This window comes from Trichoderma ghanense (assembly GCF_004382785.1).
Source record: "Trichoderma ghanense strain CCMA-1212 chromosome Unknown scaffold_4, whole genome shotgun sequence".
Lineage (NCBI taxonomy): Eukaryota > Fungi > Ascomycota > Sordariomycetes > Hypocreales > Hypocreaceae > Trichoderma > Trichoderma ghanense.
The window spans coordinates 329905-354834 of record NW_027395667.1 but is presented as its reverse complement, the minus strand read 5'-3'; the positions used below and the strand labels follow the sequence as shown (position 1 = coordinate 354834).

Genomic DNA, 24930 nt, shown 5'->3' with positions numbered 1-24930 from the left:
AAGACGGTAGAAAAAAGGACTGCACTTCATTGTACATAAAAGTCACGCCCGCTCAAAAAGTGCTCGTGGCCAACCGACTCGCCGCATTCCTAGCATCAATCCTATCCTCGTCATCCTCCTCCAGACCAACCAAGTTGGCCAGTCCGCCACCGAGCTTACCCGCGCCGGGCTCCTTGCCGTTTTCGCCTTCTCCTTCGTCGGAAAGCTTGCCCACGACGGAGGCGGTGCGGCTGGTGGCGTCGGAGCGACGGGGCACGCCGCTCCAGGCGTCCCCCTTAGGGCCCTGGCTGGCGGCGAGGCTCGTCCGGCGGATGGTGGGGTGGGACTCGCGGCCCAGGCGGCTGAGGCCGCCGGAGGCGTCGATGGAGCGGACGTCGGCCCTGACGCTCTCGAGGAGGGCGAGCGAGCGGCGCTCGGCTTCGATCTCGCGGAGGACGAGTTCCCTGATTTCGAGGCGCAGGTCGTTTGCCGTCCGCTCGAACCACCTGCGGCGCTCCTGGACGAGGTTCTGCGTGACCCTGCTCGTCTTGTGGAACAGCTGGGTCTCGGTCGTGCGGGCCTCGTCCAGGGCGGCGATGGCCTCGTCGACCTTTTCCCGTCGCACGCTGGAGCTGGCCTTGAGGCGGTCGGCGGCGTTGAGCTTGCTCCGCGTGACCTCCTGGGCCTGCAGGTACTCGCGGATGAGGATCTGGCGGTTGGTGAGGGTCTCCTTGACGATGAAGGCGTCCTGCGAGTGGTACTGGAACGGGTCCCCGATGGTGGTCGCCTCGGCTGTGGCCTGGGCGGCGTGGTAGTCGCCGACGGTCTGGATGACTCTGCCGAGCTTCTTGTAGGCGTTTGCCAGGCCTGGGTGCGGCTCTTGGACGTGCATGGCGCCGAGCTTGACACCGTAATCAGACTCGGCGAGACCAAGACCTGCAGTATTGCGTTAGTAGGGTGAATCAAGTTTTGGATGGACAGGTTTAACCTACCTCTTCGAGCCTTGACAAGCTTGTCAACCTTGTGACCGGCATCCATCGTACCAAGGTAAAAGAGTTTGACGATGGGGCGAGCCTCTGCGAGCTCAGGGGTATCATCAGGAGGCGGGGCAAACTGCTTCAAGATCTTCCTGCGGACGCCGGTTGCGGGCTGCTTCCTCTTCACCAGCGGGCTATAGCCGAAGTCGCTTTCCACGAAGAGCACCATCTCATCGTCCCTCATCAACACCTCATTTCCGCACACGTAGTTGAACCATCGCTGCATCAGAGCCTTGACTCGGTTCTCGTCCTCCTCGGTACCGGCGCCAGCAGACGTGATCGGAGGAGGAACAGCGGGGACTAGAGCCTCTGGGTTGGCAGATATCAAGTGCTCTCCCAGTTTGACAAATTCGGAATGCAAGCGCCGGACATCTCGGTACTGGGTGGTGCGGAACCGGGGCAGGTTTGTCTATGAGGGGCTGTTAGATCCTGATCCATTCTACCGTGTGAGGCAGAAGAGCTGTAAGAACCAACTTACGTGGACGTCAAATCGCAGTATCGGATCCTTCTTCCCTGTCCGCTCCAGCCCTGTAATCTTGGCCTGCAGCCTGAATTGGGGCTGCGGCGGCTTCCGAGGCTGCTGCTGCTGCTGCTGCTGCGGCTCTACTGACGGGGCCTCAGTCGAAGCCGTCGACTGGGGGGCCTCCGACTCGGCAGCCTCAGACACGGTCCCTGTCTCTGACGACGCCGCCACGCCCGCATCTCCAAAGTCGCCCTCCGCGCCCGCTGCTGTGGGAGTTATTGAGCCCGACTGCGGGAAGACATCGTCGCCGTTGGACGGCTGCGGGGTGTACGGGAAGGCGGGAACAGGGGCATCGCCGGTGAGGCTCGCAAAGGTGGTGCGGTCGTGCTGGGGGGACGAGCCGGGCGTGTTGCCCCAGGGAGACGCCGCAGGGTCCTCGGTCTCGTGTATGGAGGCGCTGTAGTCCATGGCGGTGCGGTTCCTAGAGGCCAACGCTCTCGCTGTAGCGGCAATATATGGGTGTAACGCAACGATGTCCGAACTGACAGCGGGGGGGGTTGGCTATGCGAGGAGAAGGCGATACCCGGCGAGTTGGTGCAGGCAGATTCTCTCAAGATTGATTGTTGCTCATGCCGTAAGAGGCGCAGATTGGAAGCACGGGAAATGGCGGGTGCGCGAGGCTCTGGTTCCGCCTTGGTTGAAGCTGTGGATTCAGTTCGGCTACGTAAGTTGATGTTGCGACAATTCAAGGTGGGACACGCATGAAGGCTGCGAAGTCTGGGGAGAGGCCGCTGATTGGCTGGACAGACGCGGGCTTATCGCGCTTGGCTAGACGCCGCGAAGCTCTTATCGGGAGGCTGGAAGAGGCTTAGCGCGGGCTTGTGGGGATCAAAAATTCGTTATCGAAGCTCAGCAGTGATGCATCTTTCAAAGGATATTTGCACGGCATCGTCATTGCGGAGCGCGTACAACTTGCATCAGTCCTTTTTAACAGACAAACTCACAATGGGCAAGAAGAGATCAAGGGAGGAGGCCAAGGATGCGCCGCCGGCTGATGCCGGTGCCGATCGCATGGACGAGGACAGCAGCGATGACGAGGTGAGACAAAGAGAGGCGATGCCCTTTGAATTGCTTCATGAGACAAGTTGCGCTGACGAGCCCAGGACTTTGACATGGTCAATGTCGAGTTCGAATGGTTCAACTTTGACCCCGAGATTGACTTCCACGGCACAAAGTCACTCCTGCGACAACTCTTCGACGTCGACGCCAACCTCTTCAACATGTCTGCGCTGTCCGACCTCGTCCTGTCGCAACCGACAATCGGCTCGACGGTCAAGGTCGACGGCAAGGCCAACGACGCCTACGCCATGCTCACGGTCCTCAACACGCACGAGCACCGCGACAAGGAGCCCATGAAAGACATTATCAAGTACCTCGTCGACAAGGCGCAGACCAACCCGTCAATATCGGCCGTCGCGGAGCTCCTCGGCGCGCAGAAGCCCGTCGGACTCGTCCTTTCCGAGCGCCTCATCAACATGCCGTCGGAGATTGCGCCACCGCTATATACGATGCTCGTCGAGGAGGTCGAGGACGCGCTGGAAGACAAGGAGCCCTACGATTTCTCATATTATCTCATCCTCTCCCGGACATACCAGGAGGTGGAGTCGACGCTGGACGTGGAGGACCGGAAACGGAAAAAGGCCAAGGAGGAGGCCTCTACTTACCACTTCCATCCCGAGGATGAGGTTCTGGAGAAGTACGCCGTAGCGCACGGCAGCTTCCGGTACACGAAAGAGGACGATGCGGTGGCAGACAGCAAGCGGGCGTTCCAGGAGATGGGCATCAAGACGTTTGGGCACATGATACTCATTGAGGCGGGTAAGTTCAAAGAGGCCGTCAAGGCCGTGGGTGATTACATAGCTGCGCCGCAATAGAAATGGTATAACACTTGCTCTACTACTCCTACTCTTCGGGTATGAGCCTCTGCATCAGGTACTCGACCTCTACCTCCTTGGTCAATGGGATGACAAAGTCCTTGTACATGGACACCACGGCGTCGACGTTGATCTTAACGGGCTGCTCCACGCCCTCCAGCAGCGACGGGTCCTTGCCGTACGTCTCGACCTTCAGACGCAGTCGATCGAGGACCTGCTTCTCCACGGCGGCATTGGTGATGGACCGGCCAATGGCCTCGCGGTCCTCGGCCTGGATGAGCTTCGTGTAGTACTCCGGGTCCGACTGGAACTTTGACTCGGCGACGAACTTGCCAAAGTGGATTCTCCGCGACAGGGCCTGCAGGCATGCAATGTCGCAGGTGGACGTCGAGCCGTAGTTCTCCTGCGACTCGCCCCTGTCCTCGCGGCCAAAGTCGGGGCACACCTTGGGCAGGAACTTTTCAATGTAGAACTTTTTGATCTTGTCGTTGACGCAGACGGTGTTGTTGTGCAGGATCTTGGGGTAGTTGAGGGGCTTGAGCATGGGCTTCTGGACGGCCTCGGGGAAGAAGGGGTATTCGTCGGGCGACTCGAAGCGACGGATGAGGGACTGCAGCTTTTCCTGCTGGAAGAAGTACCAGTCGAAGAAGCTGAGGTTGCTGTCGGGGATGGAGATGGCGCCGGGCGTGTAGATTGTCTGGCGAGGGAGGAATTCGTGTCAGCTACGAGAGTTGGCCCCTTTTGGAAGCTGGTCTCTGGAGGATCTGCGTCCTACCTTGTTGTAGGGGAATTGAACTCTCTCAATGAGGTGGAAAGTGATTGTGTCTTCGAGGCGGCTGTAGCCAGCGTCAGTGGGCTTGGAAAGAGTGTTGAATTGGGTCGTGGGAGAGCTCCTGGGAGCTCGGGAGGGACTCACATGAGCTGGAAGCGGATGCGCGCGAGGTCCAGCGCGTGCTCGCTGTCGGCCATGTCGACGGCTGAGTCCATTATGAGAGGATATGACGAAGAGAAAGGAGGCTATAAAGGAATCAAGGGAGACGGTTAGAGCAATAGAAGGCCAAAGTTTATCCAAATAAGCTGACGCTTTGGGTAAAAAGAAGCTTTCTTGTCTTAGTAGAGGCTCAACGGCTTGGAACGAATTTGGGTCCCGAGACCGGCGGGTGACTTGGAGAAAGACTCAGCCAGGCCCCATCTTTTAGTGCAGCCCAGCTTAGTCGTGCGTGACACATGCCAGAGGGCGGCAGAAGCAGAAGCGCAAAGCTGGCATCTGGCATCATGGACGAGGTATGCAGTGAGCATGAACGGGTTTGGCAGCGAGATGCAGGTTGGAGAGCTGCTGTAAGCCCTTTTACTTTTACGCGTAAGACGTGAACCAGTGCTGCAGGACGGCTCAGCGTTGATTGCAGGCAATGTTGCTTGTCTGCATCTGATAGCATTGGATCTTTATCTGTCGACCTCTATCCAGTAATAGAGGGGCTATTATCTCACTGCTTGCCATCTGCTCTCTGCACCCGGCATTTACACGACCAGGGCCTTGATAGAAGCCATCATTGTCGATGCAGATTCTCACCAAGGGTCCCCTGACCTGATCGATATCAAGCAATCAATGTCATCATCAGAATCCTTCAGCAGCTGCTGGTCCCGGCTTATGCCCCGGAAAAGCCCCCAGTGGGGCATCGAGCGAGCCGCACAGGCAGAGATTGAAGATAGATTTCAGCGAGCCAACGGCTGCCACAGAGGCGGAATGCCGTGCAACAGCAGCTTTGCCAGCAGATGTCTCAACGTTATGCAAAAGGGGTCAATGGATCGGTAGCTTGGTGCAACGAAGAATGGAAGCTAAATGCAGTTCAATGCGATGGAGGTGTAGAGGTAATAGGTAGTAGTAGTTATCTAGAAGATCCAATGGATGCCGTAGAGGATCTTGGTGTCTGAGTAGGTACAGGTGCTACAAGTAGCGGTACTTTATCCCGAGTGCGCCAATTCGAGACGATAGCGCAGCTGCAAACTCCAACAGCTAGAGGGGTGGCGGTACAGGCCACTTACAAACAGCCGGTTCGCGGTAGCAGCTCAGCAGCGTAGCCTCTCTAAGGCACTTGTACCGGTACCCGCCGCTGGCCCCGGGCTTCTCCCCCAGTTCTCGGTGCTTGCAGTTTCTGCGCGTCATCCCAAATTTCACAACCCGCAAGCCAATGCCGGGATTTTGCGATGCAAAGCCTCCGACTTCGTCTCTTCTCTTTTTCCCTGCCTTGACCACGAAAAATCCCGCCTACGCCTTGCGCTGCCTCGAGCCCGAACTTGAGCCCCTTCCAGCGCCGGGCCAGCCGTTGAGTAATGGCCGACTCGGAGAGCCATTATGCCTTCGACGATGGCCCCGATGACGAGCAGTCCATCATCTCTGTATGTCGCAAGAGAAAGAAGAAACTTTGCTGCATTGCGGTTGTCGTCGACGTACAGGAGCGCAACAGTCTAGCTAACCAACGACTCCCTCCTCTCCGCAGACTCGAGGCCTCGAGGCCTTTAGCCGCAAGGTCACTGTGACGGCGAGCCAGCTCATGGGCCCGGCCGCAGAGGCATCCGGAGCCCATTACCGCGCCGCCATGGCCGAGGTGCACAAGCAGATGAAGCGCCCCAGCGTCCAGCGCGGCATGTTCTCCGTGGCCCGGTCCAGCCCGACCGAGATTGTGCGGTCCAAGCTGTCCACGGCCGAGATCCAGCACCGCGCCCTCACCCACCTGCCCGACGAGCTCCTGTCCAACATCCCCGACCACCAGAACGCCTACTCGCTCTTCCAGGGCTTCCAGGCCAGCTTCCCCGAGCTGGCCCAGGACGGCAAGAAGCACCGCCGCCGCCCGTCGAGGGGCCGCAAGCTGCTCGAGGAGGGCGAGGGCACGCCCGCGACGCCCACCAAGCTGGCCCAGCTCAAGAAGGAGAAGACGGCCATGGTGCACGAGCTGGAGCTGCTGGGCGTGCGCAAGAGCATGGTCAGCTGCGAAATCCGCGAGATCGACAACAAGATTGCCAACCTGTACGGCATGCGCAGGATTGTGCTGGAGCGGCTGGCGGGCTTTGAGCAGGACGAGGCAACGCTTGAGCACGATGGTAGGTTGAACGTGCCCAACATGGAGTCATATTCCTCTCCAATTTCTCGTCATTTTGCGGTCAAGTTCGTTGACAATCATATCATCTAGTCATGGACCTCGAATTGAAAATCGACGAAGTCCAAGCCATTGTGGACGAGGCCGAGGAGCTTGCTCGCAACACCGCCACCAAGGACGAGCGAGACCTGGTGGGCGATGCCGATGACCACGACCCCGAATTCATGTCCAAATCCGTCTACGAGAAGCTGCCGGCCTCGGAGGGCAAGCAGCGCAAGGCCAAGAAGGTTCATCGCCGGAAATCCATGCCCATCCTGCACGAGCACTTTGCCCCGGGATCCAACATTCGAGAGATCCGAGCCCACCGAGATACGATTACTGCCATGGATTTTGATGCGCCTTTTGGGACTTTGGTTACTGCTGCATTGGACGACACAGTCCGGGTTTGGGATCTGAATGCTGGACGATGCATGGGCTATCTTGAAGGTCACACTGCTTCGGTGCGTGCTTTACAGGTCGAGGATAATATTCTGGCTACCGGTTCTATGGACGCCACTATTAGGTTATGGGATTTAAGCAAAACACACTACAACCCTCAAGGCGGAAAGGAGGTTGGCGATGACGACGAGGACGCCATTGCCTTTGAGCACCCCGATGCGCAGCCGATCGAGCCGCCGGAGGGCAGCATGGACGACTGCGCGCTCTACACCCTGTCATCTCACGTCGACGAAATCACCGCGCTTCACTTCAGGGGGGATGTTCTGGTGTCCGGCTCGGCAGACAAGACGATCCGGCATTGGGATCTGGAAAAGGGCCGCTGCGTGCAGACGCTCGACGTCATGTGGGCGGCTGCGCAGGCGTCGGCCATTGCGACGACTGACGACACGTGGAGGCCGACCGGCCGGGCTCAGGGAACCTCGGCCGACTTTGTCGGTGCCTTGCAGGTGTTTGAGTCGGCGCTGGCCTGCGGAACTGCCGACGGCATGGTGCGCCTGTGGGATCTCCGAAGCGGCCAGGTTCACCGGAGCTTGGTGGGCCACACGGGAGCGGTGACATGTCTGCAGTTTGACGATGTGCATCTGGTGACTGGCAGCTTGGACCGGAGCATCAGAGTGAGTCTTTTCTATTTCGATTTCTTCACAGCATCCGCTAACACAAGCCACAGATATGGGATCTTAGAACCGGGTCCATCTACGACGCCTACGCCTACGACAACCCCGTCACCAGCATGATGTTTGATGCGCGCCGGATCGTCAGCGCGGCCAGCGAGGACGTGGTCAAGGTGTACGACAAGGTCGAGGGCCGGCAATGGGACTGCGGCGCGGGCATTGCCGCGTCCGAGGGCGGCAAGAAGGCCGCCATTGTCGAGCGTGTGCGTCTTCGAGACGGCTACCTGGTGGAGGGTAGACAGGACGGCATTGTGGGTGTATGGACTTGTTAGAATAAGCAAAGACGGCGCAGCTCAAGCGATGTAACGAAAAAATCTCGATGTTCTTGTACGTTATGATGGGTATGGGTTGAAGAAGGGGGGGGGGGGGGTTTGTGTGGGAAAATATGATGAATGCGACGTTACTTAAACTTATGAGATGAATGGCTGATTGTGGAGCTACGATTGAATTCATGCGAAGGATGAAGCTTGGAATAGGTAGAAATCAAGATTCTTTTCATACAATGCATTTTGTATCGTGAAGGTGAAAAATCAACTCTGTAGGGGTGGTAACTGAGCAGACGTTGACTTCCAAGTTTGCAGTACCAGTGCTTCCATTTACCCTACAAAGGGCAGAGTAAAAAATGGTCTCAGGACATCATCCAACTTCTAACAACTGCACTTCCCCCCCCTTCAACACCATCGACAGAATTTACACACTCTCTCTTTTCACCTCATTTAGAGAAAAAACAAGATTGCATTGCTCATTTTCTTTCGGCACTTGAGTACACATCTCATCATGGCGTCCTTACTAGATCAAATCCTCTCGCAGTACCGCCACGCCGCAACAACCATCGCCTCGACCACCTACACGCCTCCATCCAACCCTCCCCAGTCCTCAAACCCCGACCCCAAAGCACAAGCCCTACAACTCCTCCTCCACCGTCAAGCCCTCCTCCTCCTCAACCTAGACTCACCCTCCCCACCCCCCGCCATCGACGAGCGCCTCCTCCAGCAGCGCCTATCCGATCTCGCATCAACCTGCATGACGGCGTTTTACGCCTACCGATTCGATTTGCTGCCGTACTACTGGCGATGGATGTACACGGACACGCTGATCCTGATGTCTCATTACAAAGTCGTGCGGAGTGTTGGAACGGTTGGGTTTCGTGAGGATGTGCTGGATGGGGTTGTGGAGGATTTGGATAGGGCGCTGATTGTGGCGGGGGGAGCGGGAGAGGGACTGGGCAGGGGGTGGATTGAGAGGATGTTGGATTTATTGGATCGTTTTTGTGAAGAGGCGGAGGGGATGGAATCTCCAAGAAGACGCAAGGGAGGGCTTGTCAACGCAGATTCAACCTTCTCTACTGCCGAACCATATGGTCGACCGAGCCTTTCAGCGGAAAAGACGTGTCCCCGGTACGGGAACTGGACGCTGGAACGATTCGAGAGGTACATGAACCAAGACAGCCACGGAAAGCCGAAACCCATCGTCTTCACGGATCTGATAGCGGAGTGGCCCGCGTTCAAGGACAGGCCGTGGAATAGCGCTCGATATCTCCTCGAGAGGACGTTTGGGGGGCGGAGGCTTGTGCCTGTGGAGGTGGGGAGGAGTTATGTCGACGAGGGGTGGAGGCAGGAATTGATTCCCTTCAAGACCTTTCTGAAGAAGTACATCGATCCTACGATTTTCGTCTCTGAGGATGGCGAGGAACATGGGGAGGAGGAGAGCACACAGGAAAAGAAGGTCGGATATCTTGCCCAGCACAACTTATTCCAACAAATCCACTCTCTGAGAAACGACATCCAAGTCCCCGACTTCTGCTGGGCCGACGTTCCCCCCCATCCAACAGAACCCTCCAAGAACCAGCCTCGTCTCGAGATCCCCCAGCTAAACGCCTGGTTCGGTCCAGCAAAGACAATCACGCCTCTCCATACAGACGGATACCATAATTTACTTTGCCAGGTTGTTGGAACGAAATACGTACGGTTGTATGCCCCTGAGGAAACAAAGTGGTTAAGGCCCAGGGGAGTGGAACAGGGCGTTGATATGAGCAATACAAGTGAGCTGGATGTCGGTGTGTTGGAGGGCTGGGATGAGGAGGAGGGTGGTGGTAATGGTGTTGACTGGGAGAGTGTGAGGAGGGAGTTGGAGGGCGTGCCGTATTGGGAGACGGTGCTGGGGCCGGGGGATACGTTGGTGATTCCCATCGGGTGGTGGCATTATGTGCGGAGCTTGAGCATCAGCTTCAGTGTCAGTTTCTGGTGGAATTAAATCTACTTTTCGCTTCAAGAACCTTCACGGATGTGTGAGGATGCTGGGGAACGACAACTTCATATGTTGTTGGAGGAGAAATGCTACGCTGGCAACGCTGCTTTGCTTTTCCTGCAAACTCTCATCAATACTCAAAGGGCACCATTCGCACCACCATCACCACCAGAGGCAAAACCTCAAGAAAGCAAATTCAAAAGAGAGACATAGCCATCATCATGCGTCACCAGCAGAGGCCAAGACATCACACCTGCGACCGCGCATCCTCCACGCTCTCCCCCGTCGTCGACTGGGCCCCCCGCCTCGCCTTGGCGCCCGCCTTGAGCGTCTCCCACTTCTCGCGGTACTTCTCCAGCGTCTTCTGCATCTTGCGGTTGTCCTTTTCCAGGCGCTCCATGTGCTTGGTCATCTCGGACAGCTGCTCCTCCAGCTCGTGGCTCTTGCGCACCAGCTCCTCGTCGTTTGCCCTGCCGCTTCCGCTGCCGCCGGGGAGGGGTGAGCCGCCGGGCATGATGCGGTAGCTTTCGGCGAGGGCGAGGGCGGAGCTCTGGGCGCTGGCTTCGAACGTGTGCAGGCGCTTGGAGAGCTTGTCGAGCATGTCCTTGAGAGACTTGTTTTCCAGACTGAGTTCCTCGATGGTGTTGAGCAGTTCCTTTTCAGAGTGAGTGCGCGTGACCCGGCGTCGGGCATGGACAGCGCCAGGGGCTTCACGGGCGTCAACAAAGTCATCGTCATCTTCATCCTGTGGCAGCATATCACCATGGGTCGAGGCCTCCAGGCGGCGTTTCTCCTTCTCGGCGTAACTGAGAATGTTGGCGTAAGACATGGTATGACCGGTAGAGGGAACAACGTAGAACGAATCAGCAGCGGTGTGGCCATCGCGGACAAGGGCTCGCATGGTGGCCTTTGAGTAGATCTTGGAGAGGTCCGGATCGGCGGTGGCAGACGGGGAGACGCGGGCACGGGACTGCTTCGTGGGAGACAGGTTGACGCTGGGAGAAGACGGCATGGCGGATTCCGCAGGGGTGGCGGGCTCTTCCTGGATGAGCGGCAGACCGGCAAAGGCAAGGGGAGCAGAGATCTTGTTGATGAGACTACCAAAGGTGCTGTAGAAGCGGGTATAGCCGCCGTCGTCCCTCGCGGGAGAGGAGCCAGTGTCGACCTTTGGCGACGCGCCGCCGGCTGCCGCTCCCTGATGCTGCTGCTGCTGCTGCTGCTTGCTAGGCGCGGCAGCCATGGGCGGGACCCAGGTCGGGCGGCCAGACTGGCGGTCCATGATGTTCTGCATCTTGGCCTTGGAGGCATCGCGCTTGGCCTGGGGATCGACGTTTCCGGGCGCCTGGTCGTTGGACACGCTGGGGCTGAGCGGCTGGCCGCGGTCCTTGGAGCGGATGCCCCTCGCCGTGGCCAGGTTGCTGGCGATGGACGACGACATCTCGCGGGGGGCGTAGCGGCGCTGCGAGGCCAAGCCGGGCGGCTGCTGGGCCTTTGCGGCCGCGGCCTGCAGAGCGTCGCCCGCATCGCCGGCCGCCACCGCGTCGCCGTCGGAGGCCTTCTCGGAGGACGCCGCCGCCTTCTCGATGCTGCTGCCGTCGTCGCCGCGCGCGTGCGGCACCTGCTCCGGCGGCAGCTTGAGGATCTCGGCCAGCTTGCGGTGGTGCTCCTCGAGCAGCTTGAGCGTGCGCAGGGCCTCGACGCTCGACGTCAGGCTGGCGGCGTTGGCGAACTCGCCGGCGGCCAGCGTGTGCTCGCTGATGGCGACGGTGGTGTCGGCGGACTGGCGAGTGGCCACGGCGGCGGCTCGCGCGTGGTCGTGCGCCTTTGTGAGCGGTGAGGCTTCCATGATGGCGGTGGTGATGGTTCGAACGGGACAGCAGTTGAAGGCTGCTGATGCGGTGTCGGTCACGGCTGTCCTAGGTTGTCCTTTGGGGGGTTTGCAGTCCCCTGTGGGAGAGGCGGCGTCGTTTAGCTGTAACGAGCCCGTGAGGTGGTGAGGGTTATTTCAGTATTACAGCTGGAGATGCATGTGGTTGCGTCTCTTGGCTGGGGAGAAGCTGCATGTGGTGCGCGTGAGTGTGCATGTTTGTCCCGCTTCGGTATGACGGCATGCGTGCGGTGCGGACAGGAGGTACGTGGGAAAGACAGCGGGTGGCTGCGAGATGGCAGCGGGAGCGGAGGTAGTGGGAGGTACTGTGCGACACGACGGCTTCACTGAATGACACAACTTAAAAGTAGCTGAACTCGTGACGGCACCAGAGTTGTGTGGCTGCGGCTGGCGATTCGCTGCGGCTTTGCGTCTTCTAGCATCTCTTCAGGACAACTCCACACAAGGGTCAGTAGAGGTAAGTTGTCTCTCGATTAAACAGGGGTTGATGTGTGTGTGTGTACGAGCACAGCAAAGAGCAGTTCTGAATGGAACCCCTATACTAGGTACCTTATCGAGATCCGAACGGGACGCAATCGCACGCTTCAAACAAGCGACAAGATCCAGCCAAGCGGGCTTCGGGCCTTCTCCATCTCCCGGCCTGATGCTAGCAATACGTGTACATACAAGCAGACAAAGACTGGACTCTTCTTTTCCTGAGGCCGCTCATCGACTCCGTCATGTTCGCACTAATAACCAAGACCGTCGCCAAACCCCACCTCGACTATCCTCCTCCTCTCCAGGGGCCTCGTCACATAATCTCGACAAAGCTGCCCTGCCGTGTTTCGTCATTTACCCCAAAAGGGACCATTTCTTGCATTCGCCTGTCCTAATTCGGCCCCGATCACACAGAAACGTCGTCCATCTTCTTCTTCTAGCTACTGCTGCTGCTGCTGCTAAATTGCGCAGCCGGGTTGGAAAACGGGGCCGGTATAAGTTTGAGGACCCTTGATTTCAGGAGTCGGCGAGGCGGCGGGAGATGCTATTTATATAGCAGTCTCTGTCTAGTATCATGCTGGAAACGGTCGCGCGACAGAGCGAGACGACGTCCAAGGAGAGCTTCTTTGCCCCCCCTCGACCGCTCCCCGTGATAGAGCCTCATTAAACAGAGCCAAGGCCCAACTGCAAGAGCAGTGAGTGTCTGTCTGGGCTGAAGGAAGCGGGGATTCTGCCCACCGCTTATCAGAGGCATTGACACTACTCCGTCTCATCATACCTATTCACACTTTCATCTTGCTTTTGCCTTTCCATTTTCCTTCGTCTTCTCCTCTCTTTCTTCCCCCCTCTCTATAGCGACAGCTTTCCTGTCGTCATCCTCTGAATCAGCGGGTTCGACCAATTGTCTCATTCAATTGCCGAGACAAAGATGGACAACGCCAGCAACACCACCAACAACAGCAACAGCGGAGGCGGCGGCCTGGGCAAGCTTCTGCGCAGGCGAAGGGCCAGGACCGGAGGCCTGGAGTCGGACGCTTCGGGCCGCGACGACGATGCCGTGTCGATTAACATTGGAGACGACGACGACATGGACGACCGCAGTTTTGGTTCGTACGAGTCGGGCGGTGCCGACGCTGATGGCGAGTCGGAGCGGTAAGTGTGAAATCTCATCTTTGTCTCTCCATCTCGAACCAATTGTTGCAGAACGCTTCCTACCCATGACATACCTACGTTGCACCTACATCACCATCAGCATCACCATCAGCATCACCACCATCGTCTCTTCTTCCCCTTCTTCCACCTTCCTCGGGCTCTTCATTTCCTCTCCTCGGCAAAATGACTGGTAGCGCCAGGTGCAGGCCGTGTAGCCTTGCATGGGAAGCTCCACGGCCAATCTGCAGTTAATTTCATTTCACCTCCAGCACCTGCACCTACCAGCAAAGTACAAGTATTCAATTTTCTCTCGCCTCCTCTCTTCATCCTCCCTCCTTCTCACTGTCGCAGAAGCGTCACAGCGCAGACGCACGCTCCTTCAGAAAAGCGCCGCATAGCTCATAACAGCTTTTGGCCTTCTTTTTTCTCCTCTTCATTTTCCTTGTTTTGTTGCGCCATTTGACTTCAACTGCTTTGTTTACTTGTCGGCTTTTCTTGTGTATCCTTCTACTACTGCCTCTTCTCTTGTCCTTTCTTCTCCCCCTTCTACACAAACAAACAAACACAATCTTTCTACTATTTGTTTTCTTTGCTTCATCTTCACTGGGCAGTGTTCCATCGTCTCCCTTTTTGCTCTCGTATTCGCATTTGCGCCGTCCTTATTCGTCTCCAGCCCAGCGTATGCCGTCAACCCCCTCCAATCCTGACTCCTGCAGACTCCGTACATGCAACCTCAGCCTCTAACCACCATCGAATCAGGAGCATCTCCCGCCCCCCACTCAGCCGTGCGACCACGACATCAGTTCTGGGCTCGAGCTCGACTCCCGCCTTGCACGTCACCGACCTCGACCCTCGCGAGCGCCGCCCGTCTCTTCTCTCTCGGCGCCTCCGCCGCGGGACCTCCAGGAGTCCGTCGCCCTCCCCCAATGCGTCCAAGGAGGCTGTAAGCGAGATAGCTCCCCTCCCCGAGCTCCCAGCCGCCGCCAGGACCACGGCCTCCCCTGAGAAGCACTCCATCCACTCGCCGTCGCGCCTCTCGACGCTTCCCCGACCCTCGACCAGCAGCGACAGATACGGCCCCGTCATTGTCAACACGCCGCCGACGCCCGTCGAACGAACATATCCCGCCGCCTTCCACCTCGACAGGAAGCTGCCACCTGTCATCTCGGAGCCTTCTGCACCTGGGAATGGCGCATCTCCCCCCTCCTCCCCCTCCAAAGCCGTAAACGTACATCGAAGATCACAGTCGGGATCCGCCAGCATCGGGCCCAGCAAACTCTCTAGCATCACAGTCGCTCCCCTCTCGCCCACCCCCGAGAACGGCCAGCCTCAGCCTCCAAACTCGGCGGGATTCTTCTCGTCCATGTTCTCGGTTGCCCAGAACGCTGCGAGCACGATTACAAACAACATTCAGGGCGGTGGCATCGGAATCGGAGGCAACAAGAGTCGGACGAATCTGCCGTCTAAGCCACAATCAACCCCTGCTGAAGTCGAAGGAGCCGAAACCCCGCTGCCCGAGCCTCAGTCGAGCGACGGAATGGATAAAAAGGCGTCGACAAGCAAGACAATCGGAACCGGCGACCTTAGCTTGAGCCAACTGGGCATCATGGAGCCCTCAGCGACTACAACAACCCTCGAGACGTCTCGATTTCCAGACCTCAACGAACCACGGGCACGATCAGAGTCTGCCCCAGCCGATACCCCACTCAGAGGCGGAGATGAGAGCGTCGACGATTCGACTGCCAGGCCCCGGTCGCTGGATGAGGCGGCCAATGGCGAGCAGGAGCAAGGAGCCTCGCAGTCTGACCAGGCCGACGGCAAGGATGAGCTCAAGAGCGATGCACAGAGGAAGCGCGGAAGCTCTACTGCCACCACGCACACGGTCGCGCCGCCGGCGCCAGCCGGCCCAGCGCCCAAGCTTACGGGGTTTGCCATTGCTAGTAAGAAGAGGAACCGCGATTTTCACACATTTTTCAAGAGCGTGCCAGACGACGACTACCTCATCGAGGACTACAGCTGCGCGCTGCAGAGAGAGATTCTCGCGCATGGCCGACTCTACGTCTCAGAGGGCCACCTCTGCTTCAGCAGCAACATCCTGGGATGGACGACGACGCTAGTCATGAGCTTTGACGAAATCGTATCGGTCGAGAAGAGAAGCACGGCACTGGTGTTCAAGAACGGGCTGATGATATCGACGCTGCATGCCAAGCACATCTTTGCCAGCTTCACCAGCAGAGACGCTACGTACGATCTGATTGTCAACATCTGGAAGCTCGGCCATCCAACCCTGACGAGCACGCTCAACGGAGTTCGGCTCGAGGGCACCGGTGGTGACAAGACGGAGAAGCTTGACGTGGAGGCCGCGAGCCTGGAGCCAGAGACGCCGGCCGGATCCGATTCCGACGAGGCTAGTGATGAGGGCGACGAAGACTTTTACGAGGAGGACAGCGACGGTGCCCCCGAAGCTCAGGCAGCAGACGCGGGCATTGTTGCTGGCGGAGATGCTAGCAAGACTGCTCGAAAGGTATCCGGCGCTGTCGCCCCCAGCGCGGCCCCGGCCGACGGGGTCGCCGAGGGTCAGGCTCCCGCAGGCGGCCTCGGGTCGTTCCCGGGCCCTGCGACTCATGCTCCGACGGACTGTGGGGACTCGGACGCGCACTACGACAAGTTCCTGGCGGACGAGGTCGTCCCGGCTCCGCTGGGCAAAGTGTTCAGCATGCTGTTCGGCGAGGCATCTGCCGAGTGGATGGGCAAGTGGATTACGGAGAACCAAAAGTGCTTCGATCTGCAGATGGAGGACAAGAAGGGCCTGGGTCCGGACAACCGCTCTCGCGGCTTCACCTACATCAAGCCCCTCAATGCCCCGATAGGGCCCAAGCAGACAAAGTGCATTGTCACGGAAACGGTGGACAACATCGACTTTGACAAGGCGGTCACCGTGAGCGTGGCCACGCAGAATCCCGATGTCCCCAGCGGCAACATCTTCCGCGTCAAGACAAAGTACTGTCTCTCGTGGGCGGAGAACAATGGCACTCGCGTGCAGGTCAACTGCACCACCGAATGGAGTGGCAAGAGCTGGCTCAAGGGTGCGTCTTTTTCGTTAACTTTCTGACATCACACTCATACTAACGCATCATGTAGGGACGATTGAGAAGAACGTCAACGAGGGCCAGGCTCAGTATTGCAAAGACCTGTTTGCGGCCTTGAAGGCGGCAGTGTCAAATCGGCCGCGAGCGTCCACCAACAACGGCGTCAAGTCCAAGAAGAAGGGCAAGAAGAGCAAGGCCCTTCAGTCGTCCACCGAATCCATTAGCACCACTACGCGCGAAAAGAAGGAGGAAGCCAACTGGGGCATGCTGGAGCCGGTGCGGGCCATCCTGGAGCCCGTTGTGGACATCTTGAAGCCGATTCTCACCGGCAACATCGTCTACGGGCTGCTGGTGGGCTTGCTGGTGGCCACCTGGTTTGGGTTCGGCCTCACGCCCAGCAGCAAGAGCCCAGCGTCTTACGGGCCCGATCCCGCCCTCCAGAGCGCGTATCGGCTTGCGGCGTACGACGAGATGTGGCGCCGGGAAGACAGCGAGCTCTGGGACTGGCTGGAGGAGCGAGTAAGCCTGGAGCGTCTGTCGGTGGAGCGGTCAAACGCTCGCAGACGAGAGGCAGACCCCCGAACAGTGCAAGACAAGCTGAGAGAGGAGCGCATGGACGAGCGAGAGGTGGAAGAGGCGATTCGAGTGACGGAGGAGAAGCTCAGGGTGTTGAGAGAAGTCATGGCGAGAGGCAAGATACTATAACGGCATGGTGAACGCTCTCACCTGTACACATTCTTCTTTTTCGTTTTCTGTCTTGGTTTATTCATTGTTCTCATCTTTTTTTTTTTTTTTTTTCTTTTTCCCTGTTTGTCTGGTCACACACATACAGGACAGCGCAGAGCATAGCAGAGCGCGGGAGAGCACAGCAAAGTACATGTACGCGCACATCACACATGACGGCGTCATATCACCATGGCAGAGCCCCTTGTTTTTCTCTTGAGTCAAAGTATTTTCCTTGGTATACCTTATGCATAGTAAGAGTACGGAGTACATGTTCTTGGGTGGGCCCGAAAAGCGTGGGAAGACATGAACTTGTTGTTTGTTTTGTTTGCCGTGAGGGTGTGGGTTTTGATTTGACCTAGTTGGGGTACTTTTCTGTAGAGTTGATGTAGATGTGCCAGGCGTGTGTGCATTACAGCGAGGTTTTGAATTGCAAGCATCTTTTTTTTTGCCCTGACTTGATGGGTCTGGTTGTGCATTAGGTGTGACTTGTTGGTGAGAATTGCTATTGATTCTTTTCTATCAATTCTCAGTTTCGTTGAAATCGTGGGTTTGTTGGATTTCATGCATGTCGAGTTGGTAGGTAGCTGGAAGTGAGGCAGCCCTGGGGGCAAACGATGTTACCACAAGAAACGGTACCGTGCGCCACGTTTGTGCTGACACGCGCGATGAATCGAGTAAAGCATCCAGACCTAAACCCAAGCAACCAAAAATACATGCAATCTAGTATATCGTGGAATGTCCGCGGGCAGGATCTCGTTGCTTTAGGAGGAGGAGGAGGCATCCCGTTTGCTGAGACGGACTGGATCTCCGGTCTGTTCGATTCTGCACGTTTCTATTTTCGACTTCACTCTTTTTTGTTTAACGACTTGGATATTGGAGGACAGGACAGGTGTTTGCCTGATTTCTTGGGGTGTCGGGCTGGGGTCCCCGTCTTACATGTTCGGGATCGGGGAGTGAGGGGTGGGTGGCCGAGTCAGCCTTGTGGAGGACGTGTAAGTGCCTTGTGGGTGGAACTTGGAGGGAGAAAAACCTCCATTTGTCACATGTACTTTGTATACCTACCTATGGTCCTGTGGTTTGTCCTTGTATTGTTGCTTGCCTAGTGCCCTTGGGTGGTTACACGGGGGTCTACGGTTAATGGGCGAAGATGACTTTGGCTGGCATTGGACTTTGGGGTTTCAAGGTTGATTTTGTGCTTGGGGACCGAGGTGCGTAGCTTCTACTGTGGGAATTTTGGGCAAAACCTGCTCCGTTTGTTGATGGCTGCCTTGGGATGGTGGTACGAGGGCGCGCGAGGAGGATTGGGTTTCTCCGTTGTGTTTGGGTGGTACAGGGCCAGGGAGCGGAATAAGTAGACAAATAAACAATGGACATGAAGTATGCGGGGATTGGGTTGACGAATGAAGCTGATGGGAAAAGAGAGAAGACTGACGGGATAAGAGACAAGATAACACTGCGCAGGGCTGGGATGGGATCATGGATTTGGGCTGCACGATGAACCTGACTATTCACAAAGACGACCCCTGCAGCAGCATCGCAATGACCCATCTCTTTCTCTCTCTGTCATCTAGTTTCATGAGCCTGAAGACAGACTTAGAAGAAGCACTGAGCTGCGTGGCATTCCATCTAATACCAGCTACATCGAGCCATGTATGTACGGTCAAGCATGTGGTCTGGTTTTTTGCGTGAGCTTGGAGTATTTTAGGCGTGACGAGGAAGCTCTGGAGAATAAGGCGGGTTGAGGGTGAAGCTGTACGGAGTGAGACTCGGGCTGTTTTCGAGTATAATTTTTTGAGAGACCAACATGGGAAGCAGAGCAAAGAGAGGTGGAAAAGGAAAGAGATGGTGAGACTGCCATCATCCTGATGAAAGGAAAAGAGAGAAATGCAAGAAGCAGAAACACACATTGAGTGTTACTTTGTACATGGTACCTTGTGAGTGAGTAGGTAGGTACTAAGAGGGGAGAAATCACCCCACTTGGGGTTGTTGGACAAAAGAGTTGACGTGGCTTCGCCTTGGAATTGCCAGCAAAGACGAGACTCTACATAAGGGGAGACGCCAAAGCACATGTATGGAGCACGGTAGCATCACGTCTCACCTTGCCTTTTTGCCCTGCGTTTTACGTGCGTTGACGGCGTGGTGATTTGTCTGGGCTTTTTGCTGCGCTGGTTTTGCCTGGATGGGCTGAGGCTAATGTCGTGTATGTAATGGAAGGGTGATAGTAGGGGATAAGGTAGTAAGGGGGTGGTTGGGCCTGTTTGTGATGATTATGCGTTGAAGAGCGGTCACCGTTTAGGTCGGTGTGTGGTTGTTTGTATCTCTGTGATTGTACGTGCTTGGGTGCTGTATCTGGCGGTGGCGGTCGTATCGTTGTCTTGTCTGCTGTGATGTGGTGCTTGGTAGGACATTGAGTACTTCATGCTTTGCCAGGAATCAAGAAAGTGGCTGTTGTAGAGGATGCTTGTCATCGAGTCCGAGACAAACACCAGCGCAGACAAGATTCGACGACAGCGACAGCCACGGTAACTGTACATGTCAACGTCATGCTGGCTGGCTTGTGAGGCCGGTCCAAGGGTCAGATTCTAGCGGCCGCCTGCGCCTCAGCTTTATCTGGTGTACCTGGATGTGGCGCAGCTGCCCGTCGGCTAAGGCCTGAGGTGAGAGGCGGCAGAATGAGGGATGGATGGACATCTGATGGCATTGCAAATCGATCGTTCCCCTTTCTTACATTTGGCGGCATACCGGAATCGAATCCAACAGGCGCGGCGTTGGCGATGGCTGGCGCCGACAAAATGGGAAAAGAGGAGAATGATGCGAATCAATCACGACAGCAGAGCCGCGTGATGCTGGTGATGCTCGGCGACAGGCATCGCAGAGGTCAAGCCACAGTCGGGGGCCCGATTTGGGGATGCACGGCGCAGGGATCAGCCTGGCAGCACGAAGCAAGAATTGGCCCATCAGGAGGATTGCCCCCCTCCCTGCCCTGCCCTCCCTCTTGGCCCTCTTGGGGTCGTCCGGCCGCCTTACGGGAAGCATCGCATCAGCCGCGGAACCGGTGGGCATGCACCAAGCCGGGCCAGACCACGCCCAGACAGACAGCCCCAGAAGCAGAGGAGACACCACCCCCAAAAAGAGCCCCAAAGGAAGAGGCCAGACCCCTGCTGCGAGTCCTACTGCCAAAGCTGCCAAAGTCCTAGACGTCCTCGTCTCATTCGCCCGTGCTCTGCTCTGCTGTAGGACTGGCCCGTTTCTCGCCGGCTTGCGACGAGCTGCCTCCAAGGCTCCCAGCGTCGCGGCCCGGGTTCGACGTCGAGTCTCGAGCGCAAAAGCCAGCCATGGACGGTGCCTGAAAAGGTTGGCCGCTCAAGTTCTTTCGCGTCTCTCCTCTCCTGGCTTGCTTGTTGCCTCTCGTCTTCTTACACTTTGCCACTTTATTCTGGGGCCCCCTTTCAGAGCATCGAATCTCCACACAATAGGGTCCCTTGGTTGGCAGCAAACAGACCCAAGCAAAGCCTGCGTCTGTACCTTGCCCTCCGGGACAAGCAGCATAGGACGGGCCTTGCTCTGCCTACCTTGCCTTACCTTACTTACTGCATTGCGGCACAGGTACCTTATCCTTATGCCCGGGCCCGGTTTCGTGACGAGGGCCCCGAGAACCACCCAGCACAGCAGCCAAGGGGTCGGGCCATAGCTACGCTGGTCCATACAATCACAGGACAAACCACAGACCGCCATGGAGAACAAGAAGGTCGACGACCCTGGCGCCCTGGCCCTACGGCGTCTGGTCCGAAGCCCAACCGGCGGTCGTTTGGGTCCCAGCAGGCGGTCCTCGACGATTGCTTCCTCCAGCAGCAGCAGGAGCAGCAGCAGCTGCTCAGCATCTTCAATGACTTCCGCAGTCGACGCCGAGATGCCAGCTTCTTGTGTGTAAGTGAATCGAAAAGAAAAGCGAGCCCTTTCCTAATCGTTTGTTGGAAATGGGGAGCCGAGGAGAAGGCGTCAAGAGTGAGCGGGAGGGAACCGGGACCAACACTTTTGTCGATATCCTCGATTTCTTCCTGCTGCTCAGCCTCATCGGCCTCCCTATTTTCCATTTTCTTCCATGTTTCTTCCTTTGTTTCTACCTGGGTGTGTGTCTGTGTGTGATGTCGTTGCTACGTGCTGACCCGTCGTCTTCATGCTCTCCTCCCCTGAAGCTCACGCAACACTTCGAGCGACGAGTGTGCCTTGCACAGGTTCATCGTGTGGGCAGCCGTCAAGCGCAATGCCTGCCAGAAGATGACCCCCGAGGAGCGGCGCGAGTGTCCCTTGCTGCGCTGCCGCAAGAGGTTCCCCAACCACGAGCTCATGCTCCAGCACCTCTACTCGTGCGACCACCTCGCCGGCGGCGAGTACTGGTGCTATGACTGCGAGAGGCCCGAGCAGCTCAGCGATCTCAAGTGCAGGCGCTGTCTGGGCCATCCGTCCAAGAGGAGGAAGATTATGACCATGGCCAAGAGCTTCTTCAGCTCGCTCGGCCACAAGCCGAAATCCCACGGCCTTGCTCTGGCCATGGGCATGAGCTTGGGCATGGGCAGTGTTGGAGATGGTGGCATCGGACAAGAAGGCAGCAGCAGCAACAGCAGCAACAACAACAACAACACTGGCGGGGGCATGGACGAGCCTCCAAGCTACGACTCAGTCCTCTTCACACCACCGCCGCCGCCTCCCCAGGCCGAGCTCTTCTCGACCGAGATACACGAGATCGGGTCGAGTGAGGTGCTGCTCCCCACTATCCCGGAGTGTGAGACCGAGACAGAGCCCATACAAGCAGTACCCGCCCCTAGGATGATCCCCTGTCTCCCCCCATCCACATTCCCCATCTCACCACCAGGCTCCCACCCGGGAGCCGTGCCGCTGCCATCGACCATGGAAGCAGGCTTCATAAATTGGAGGCCGTCACCACCATCGCCCCCGACCGTGGCGCCTCAAAGCCTCATGAAGCCCGCCACAGCGCGGTTGGTCGATCGCCCAACCCTCCAGGTCAACACCCACCTGGACCAGTACCGCGGCCAGGCAAGGCGACGCAGCAGGGCCCTGGCCCCGAGCTCCTCGGTCCGGTCCACCAGCAGCACCGACAGCACCGACAGCACGGATAGCACCGCCAGCTACAACATCTCGCCCATGTCGGGCTGGTCCAGCGGGTGGACAAAGACGTCCGGCTTCGAATCTGCCTTGACGTCGCCCGACGACCTCATCAGTCCCCAGAGCCTCCTGCCCACCGGTCCCTTTGTCAGTGGTGGTCACGCTACTACTAATACTAATGCGGCGGACGCATCGTCGTCGATGAGGCCAGTCCCCTTTAGCAACTCCGAGTTCGAGAACATGGTGGCCAACTCGTGCCCGTCTGAGCTGCCCGCCGACATCCCAATGTTTGATGACCTGCCCACCACCATGGACCCTCAAAAGACGCAGGCCCCCATGGGCTTGGACCATTCCGCCTTCTCCTTCAACACCGATCTTCACTTCCAGCTGCCACTGGAGCACCAGCTGCCGTCGGCCAATACCGTCGATGACCTCAGCCTACATGTACTACTACCACCACCACCTCACCAGCCACCACCGGCGCCATCATCCGATCCTCCTCCACAGCAGACTGCCAATGATGCAGAGTCTAGCATGATGCAGCGTGTCGGCTCCTCCAGCCTCACCACCACCACCACGCAGTCTCTGGCCAGATCAGCCCAGGACGCTCTTCGGATGCACATTGACGAGTCAAGGAGCAAGATTGACGACATCAACGAAAACCGCCTCATGGTGCAGCTCTGCCAGATGCCGCTGCCTTCCGTAGCGACGGCCGGGTTGGAAATCATGGTTGACATGCTCGAAGGCCGCCAGGCTTCATCCCCTCTGAACCTCCTCTGCTTCGTCCACGTCGTCTTCTCCCTGTCTCTGGTGATTCACGAACAGGAAGCCTCCAAGCACGTCGGCGCCCTCTTCAAGCAAGCGTTACTATACAGCGACTGGTTCTCGGACGACGACAAGATGCTCTTCATCGAAGTTGTTTATACCTTGTGGAAACCGAGCGTAGTCCGCGACGAGGACATTATTGAGCTGCTCAAGTCAAGGCCATCATCAATGGCAGAGGCCGCCATGGCCAAGGGCAAAGAGCCCGAGCGTTCACTTCCGGAACTGAGATCTGACCCGCTGATACTGATTGCGGCCTACTTCTTAGATGGTACCCGCCCTCTCTCCTGCTGCCTGCACCCCTCTTCCACTACCAAGACTGACATGTATTGTTTGTGATGTGTTACAGAGCTCGAGTACATGGCGCGTAGCGACAGCACTTACAGGGGACAGCCGTTTGAGATTGCCGAGCAGCACATGAAGGACGGTGTTGGGGCGACTCACGACTCACCGTTTGCCATTGCAGCCCGGTTCATGGTTGAGAACATCTTTGCTCACCAGTACTCCCACTTCCCTGGGTTCGAGCTTGGCATGGAGAGACTCATTGGCCAGATTAACTCTGGCGCAGTGGCAACTGTGCGACGGCTGGAGCTGGAGCTGATGCAAGCTGGAAAGGTGAGAGGGAGCCCGCGTTTGTTTGTAAAGGCGATATGATTGTTATCGGAGCAGCGATGTACTAACAAGTATTGAAACAGACATACCTGCCTTCCGACACGTTCTTTGACGAATTTGTTGATGTGGTTCGACGGCACACGGATTCGCTTTACCTGCAGGGCCCTTATTTCAGTTCGAGGTCGACATACCATCAGTACGGCATCCAGCTATTGTTGAGCGAGTACAGCGCAAGTCCTGTCACCGCAGAGGCAGCAGTGCAGTCGCCGGGGGCTCCCGGGGCGGTCCACGGAATTGTGGGCGTAGTGCCCGGCAGCTTTGACAGCTTCTTTGACGACATGGTGAACCTCAACCCGGGCCCTGTATTGGGTGTTGACAACATGGCCTGCGCCCCACCGCTGGAAGCGGCTGAGTGGACGGGAGAGGAGCCGGCAATCGTCTCATCAGCAGCAGCGGGCAGTGCCGCCATAGCCACTCCCGTGCCGCAGGTGGACGAGGAGGCGCTGACATCGCCCGTGGCCGCGACGCCCAGCAAAGCGGAGCCGTCGGCGTCGACGTTGTCGACCAAGGTGGAATCGGACAATTGCTGCAAGATCTGCGGCTACCGACCCAAGGGCGATCCGCGGTGGTTCGCGGGCAGCATGGCCAAGCACATGCGCACGATCCACAGCGACAACCCGCAAATCTTTCGGTGTCCCTACCCGGGCTGCACGAGCCAGTACAGCAAGCGGGCGGACAACCTGCGGCAGCACCAGATTGAAAAGGGGCACTTTGTGGACGACGAGGGGAAGCAGGGGAGGCGGCCGCGGAAGCGCAAGAGGCCTTCGGAGGGGGGCGGGGAGTGATTTGCTCCTTGGCTTTCTTTTGACCTCTTTCTTCTTTTCTTCCTTCCCCTTTTCTCTGTTTGAACGAGAGTTGAAGGGTTGTTTTGCTGTCTTTCCGAGTGGATGGTTTCCTTGTGTCTTTCCTTTATACCCTCTTCTCTTTTGTTTTCGAGTTGGTTATCTGAGTAATTCTGCGTGATTTTGGTTTGGGAATACTTACGAAGCACAGAGCAGGCGAAGGCGTATATATATATACACATCGGATTGGAATATTTGGGGCCTCAAGAAGGCG

At 57.4% G+C, this 24930-nt stretch overlaps 6 protein-coding genes across 6 annotated transcripts; 3 read left to right on the top strand and 3 right to left on the bottom strand.

The window, feature by feature from the left end:
- Positions 1-52: 52 nt before the first annotated feature.
- Positions 53-1947, bottom strand: CCMA1212_004279 (Vacuolar protein sorting-associated protein 17; the record flags this gene model as incomplete). The annotated part of the gene is made up of 3 exons (XM_073701589.1): positions 53-915; positions 972-1425; positions 1495-1947. The coding sequence occupies 3 exons, from the start codon at positions 1945-1947 to the stop codon at positions 53-55; spliced, it is 1770 nt and encodes a 589-aa protein (XP_073559427.1).
- Positions 1948-3441: 1494 nt separating this feature from the next.
- Positions 3442-4400, bottom strand: CCMA1212_004277 (Chorismate mutase; the record flags this gene model as incomplete). The annotated part of the gene is made up of 3 exons (XM_073701588.1): positions 3442-4110; positions 4189-4249; positions 4330-4400. The coding sequence occupies 3 exons, from the start codon at positions 4398-4400 to the stop codon at positions 3442-3444; spliced, it is 801 nt and encodes a 266-aa protein (XP_073559422.1).
- A 288-nt stretch (positions 4401-4688) lies between these two features.
- Positions 4689-9930, top strand: CCMA1212_004276 (Mitochondrial division protein 1; the record flags this gene model as incomplete). The annotated part of the gene is made up of 8 exons (XM_073701587.1): positions 4689-4697; positions 4885-5222; positions 5488-5546; positions 5743-5810; positions 5912-6512; positions 6602-7620; positions 7674-7880; positions 8551-9930. The coding sequence occupies 8 exons, from the start codon at positions 4689-4691 to the stop codon at positions 9928-9930; spliced, it is 3681 nt and encodes a 1226-aa protein (XP_073559423.1).
- A 241-nt stretch (positions 9931-10171) lies between these two features.
- CCMA1212_004275 (uncharacterized protein) lies at positions 10172-11770 on the bottom strand (the record flags this gene model as incomplete). The annotated part of the gene is made up of 1 exon (XM_073701586.1): positions 10172-11770. One exon carries the CDS (start codon positions 11768-11770, stop codon positions 10172-10174), a length of 1599 nt encoding a protein of 532 aa, XP_073559424.1.
- A 1447-nt stretch (positions 11771-13217) lies between these two features.
- On the top strand, positions 13218-17235 carry CCMA1212_004274 (uncharacterized protein; the record flags this gene model as incomplete). The annotated part of the gene is made up of 3 exons (XM_073701585.1): positions 13218-13441; positions 14201-16527; positions 16583-17235. The coding sequence occupies 3 exons, from the start codon at positions 13218-13220 to the stop codon at positions 17233-17235; spliced, it is 3204 nt and encodes a 1067-aa protein (XP_073559518.1).
- A 3754-nt stretch (positions 17236-20989) lies between these two features.
- CCMA1212_004273 (uncharacterized protein) lies at positions 20990-24659 on the top strand (the record flags this gene model as incomplete). Its single annotated transcript, XM_073701584.1, has 4 exons — positions 20990-21183; positions 21471-23473; positions 23552-23817; positions 23898-24659. 4 exons carry the CDS (start codon positions 20990-20992, stop codon positions 24657-24659), a joined length of 3225 nt encoding a protein of 1074 aa, XP_073559425.1.
- Between the last annotated feature and the right edge of the window lie 271 nt (positions 24660-24930).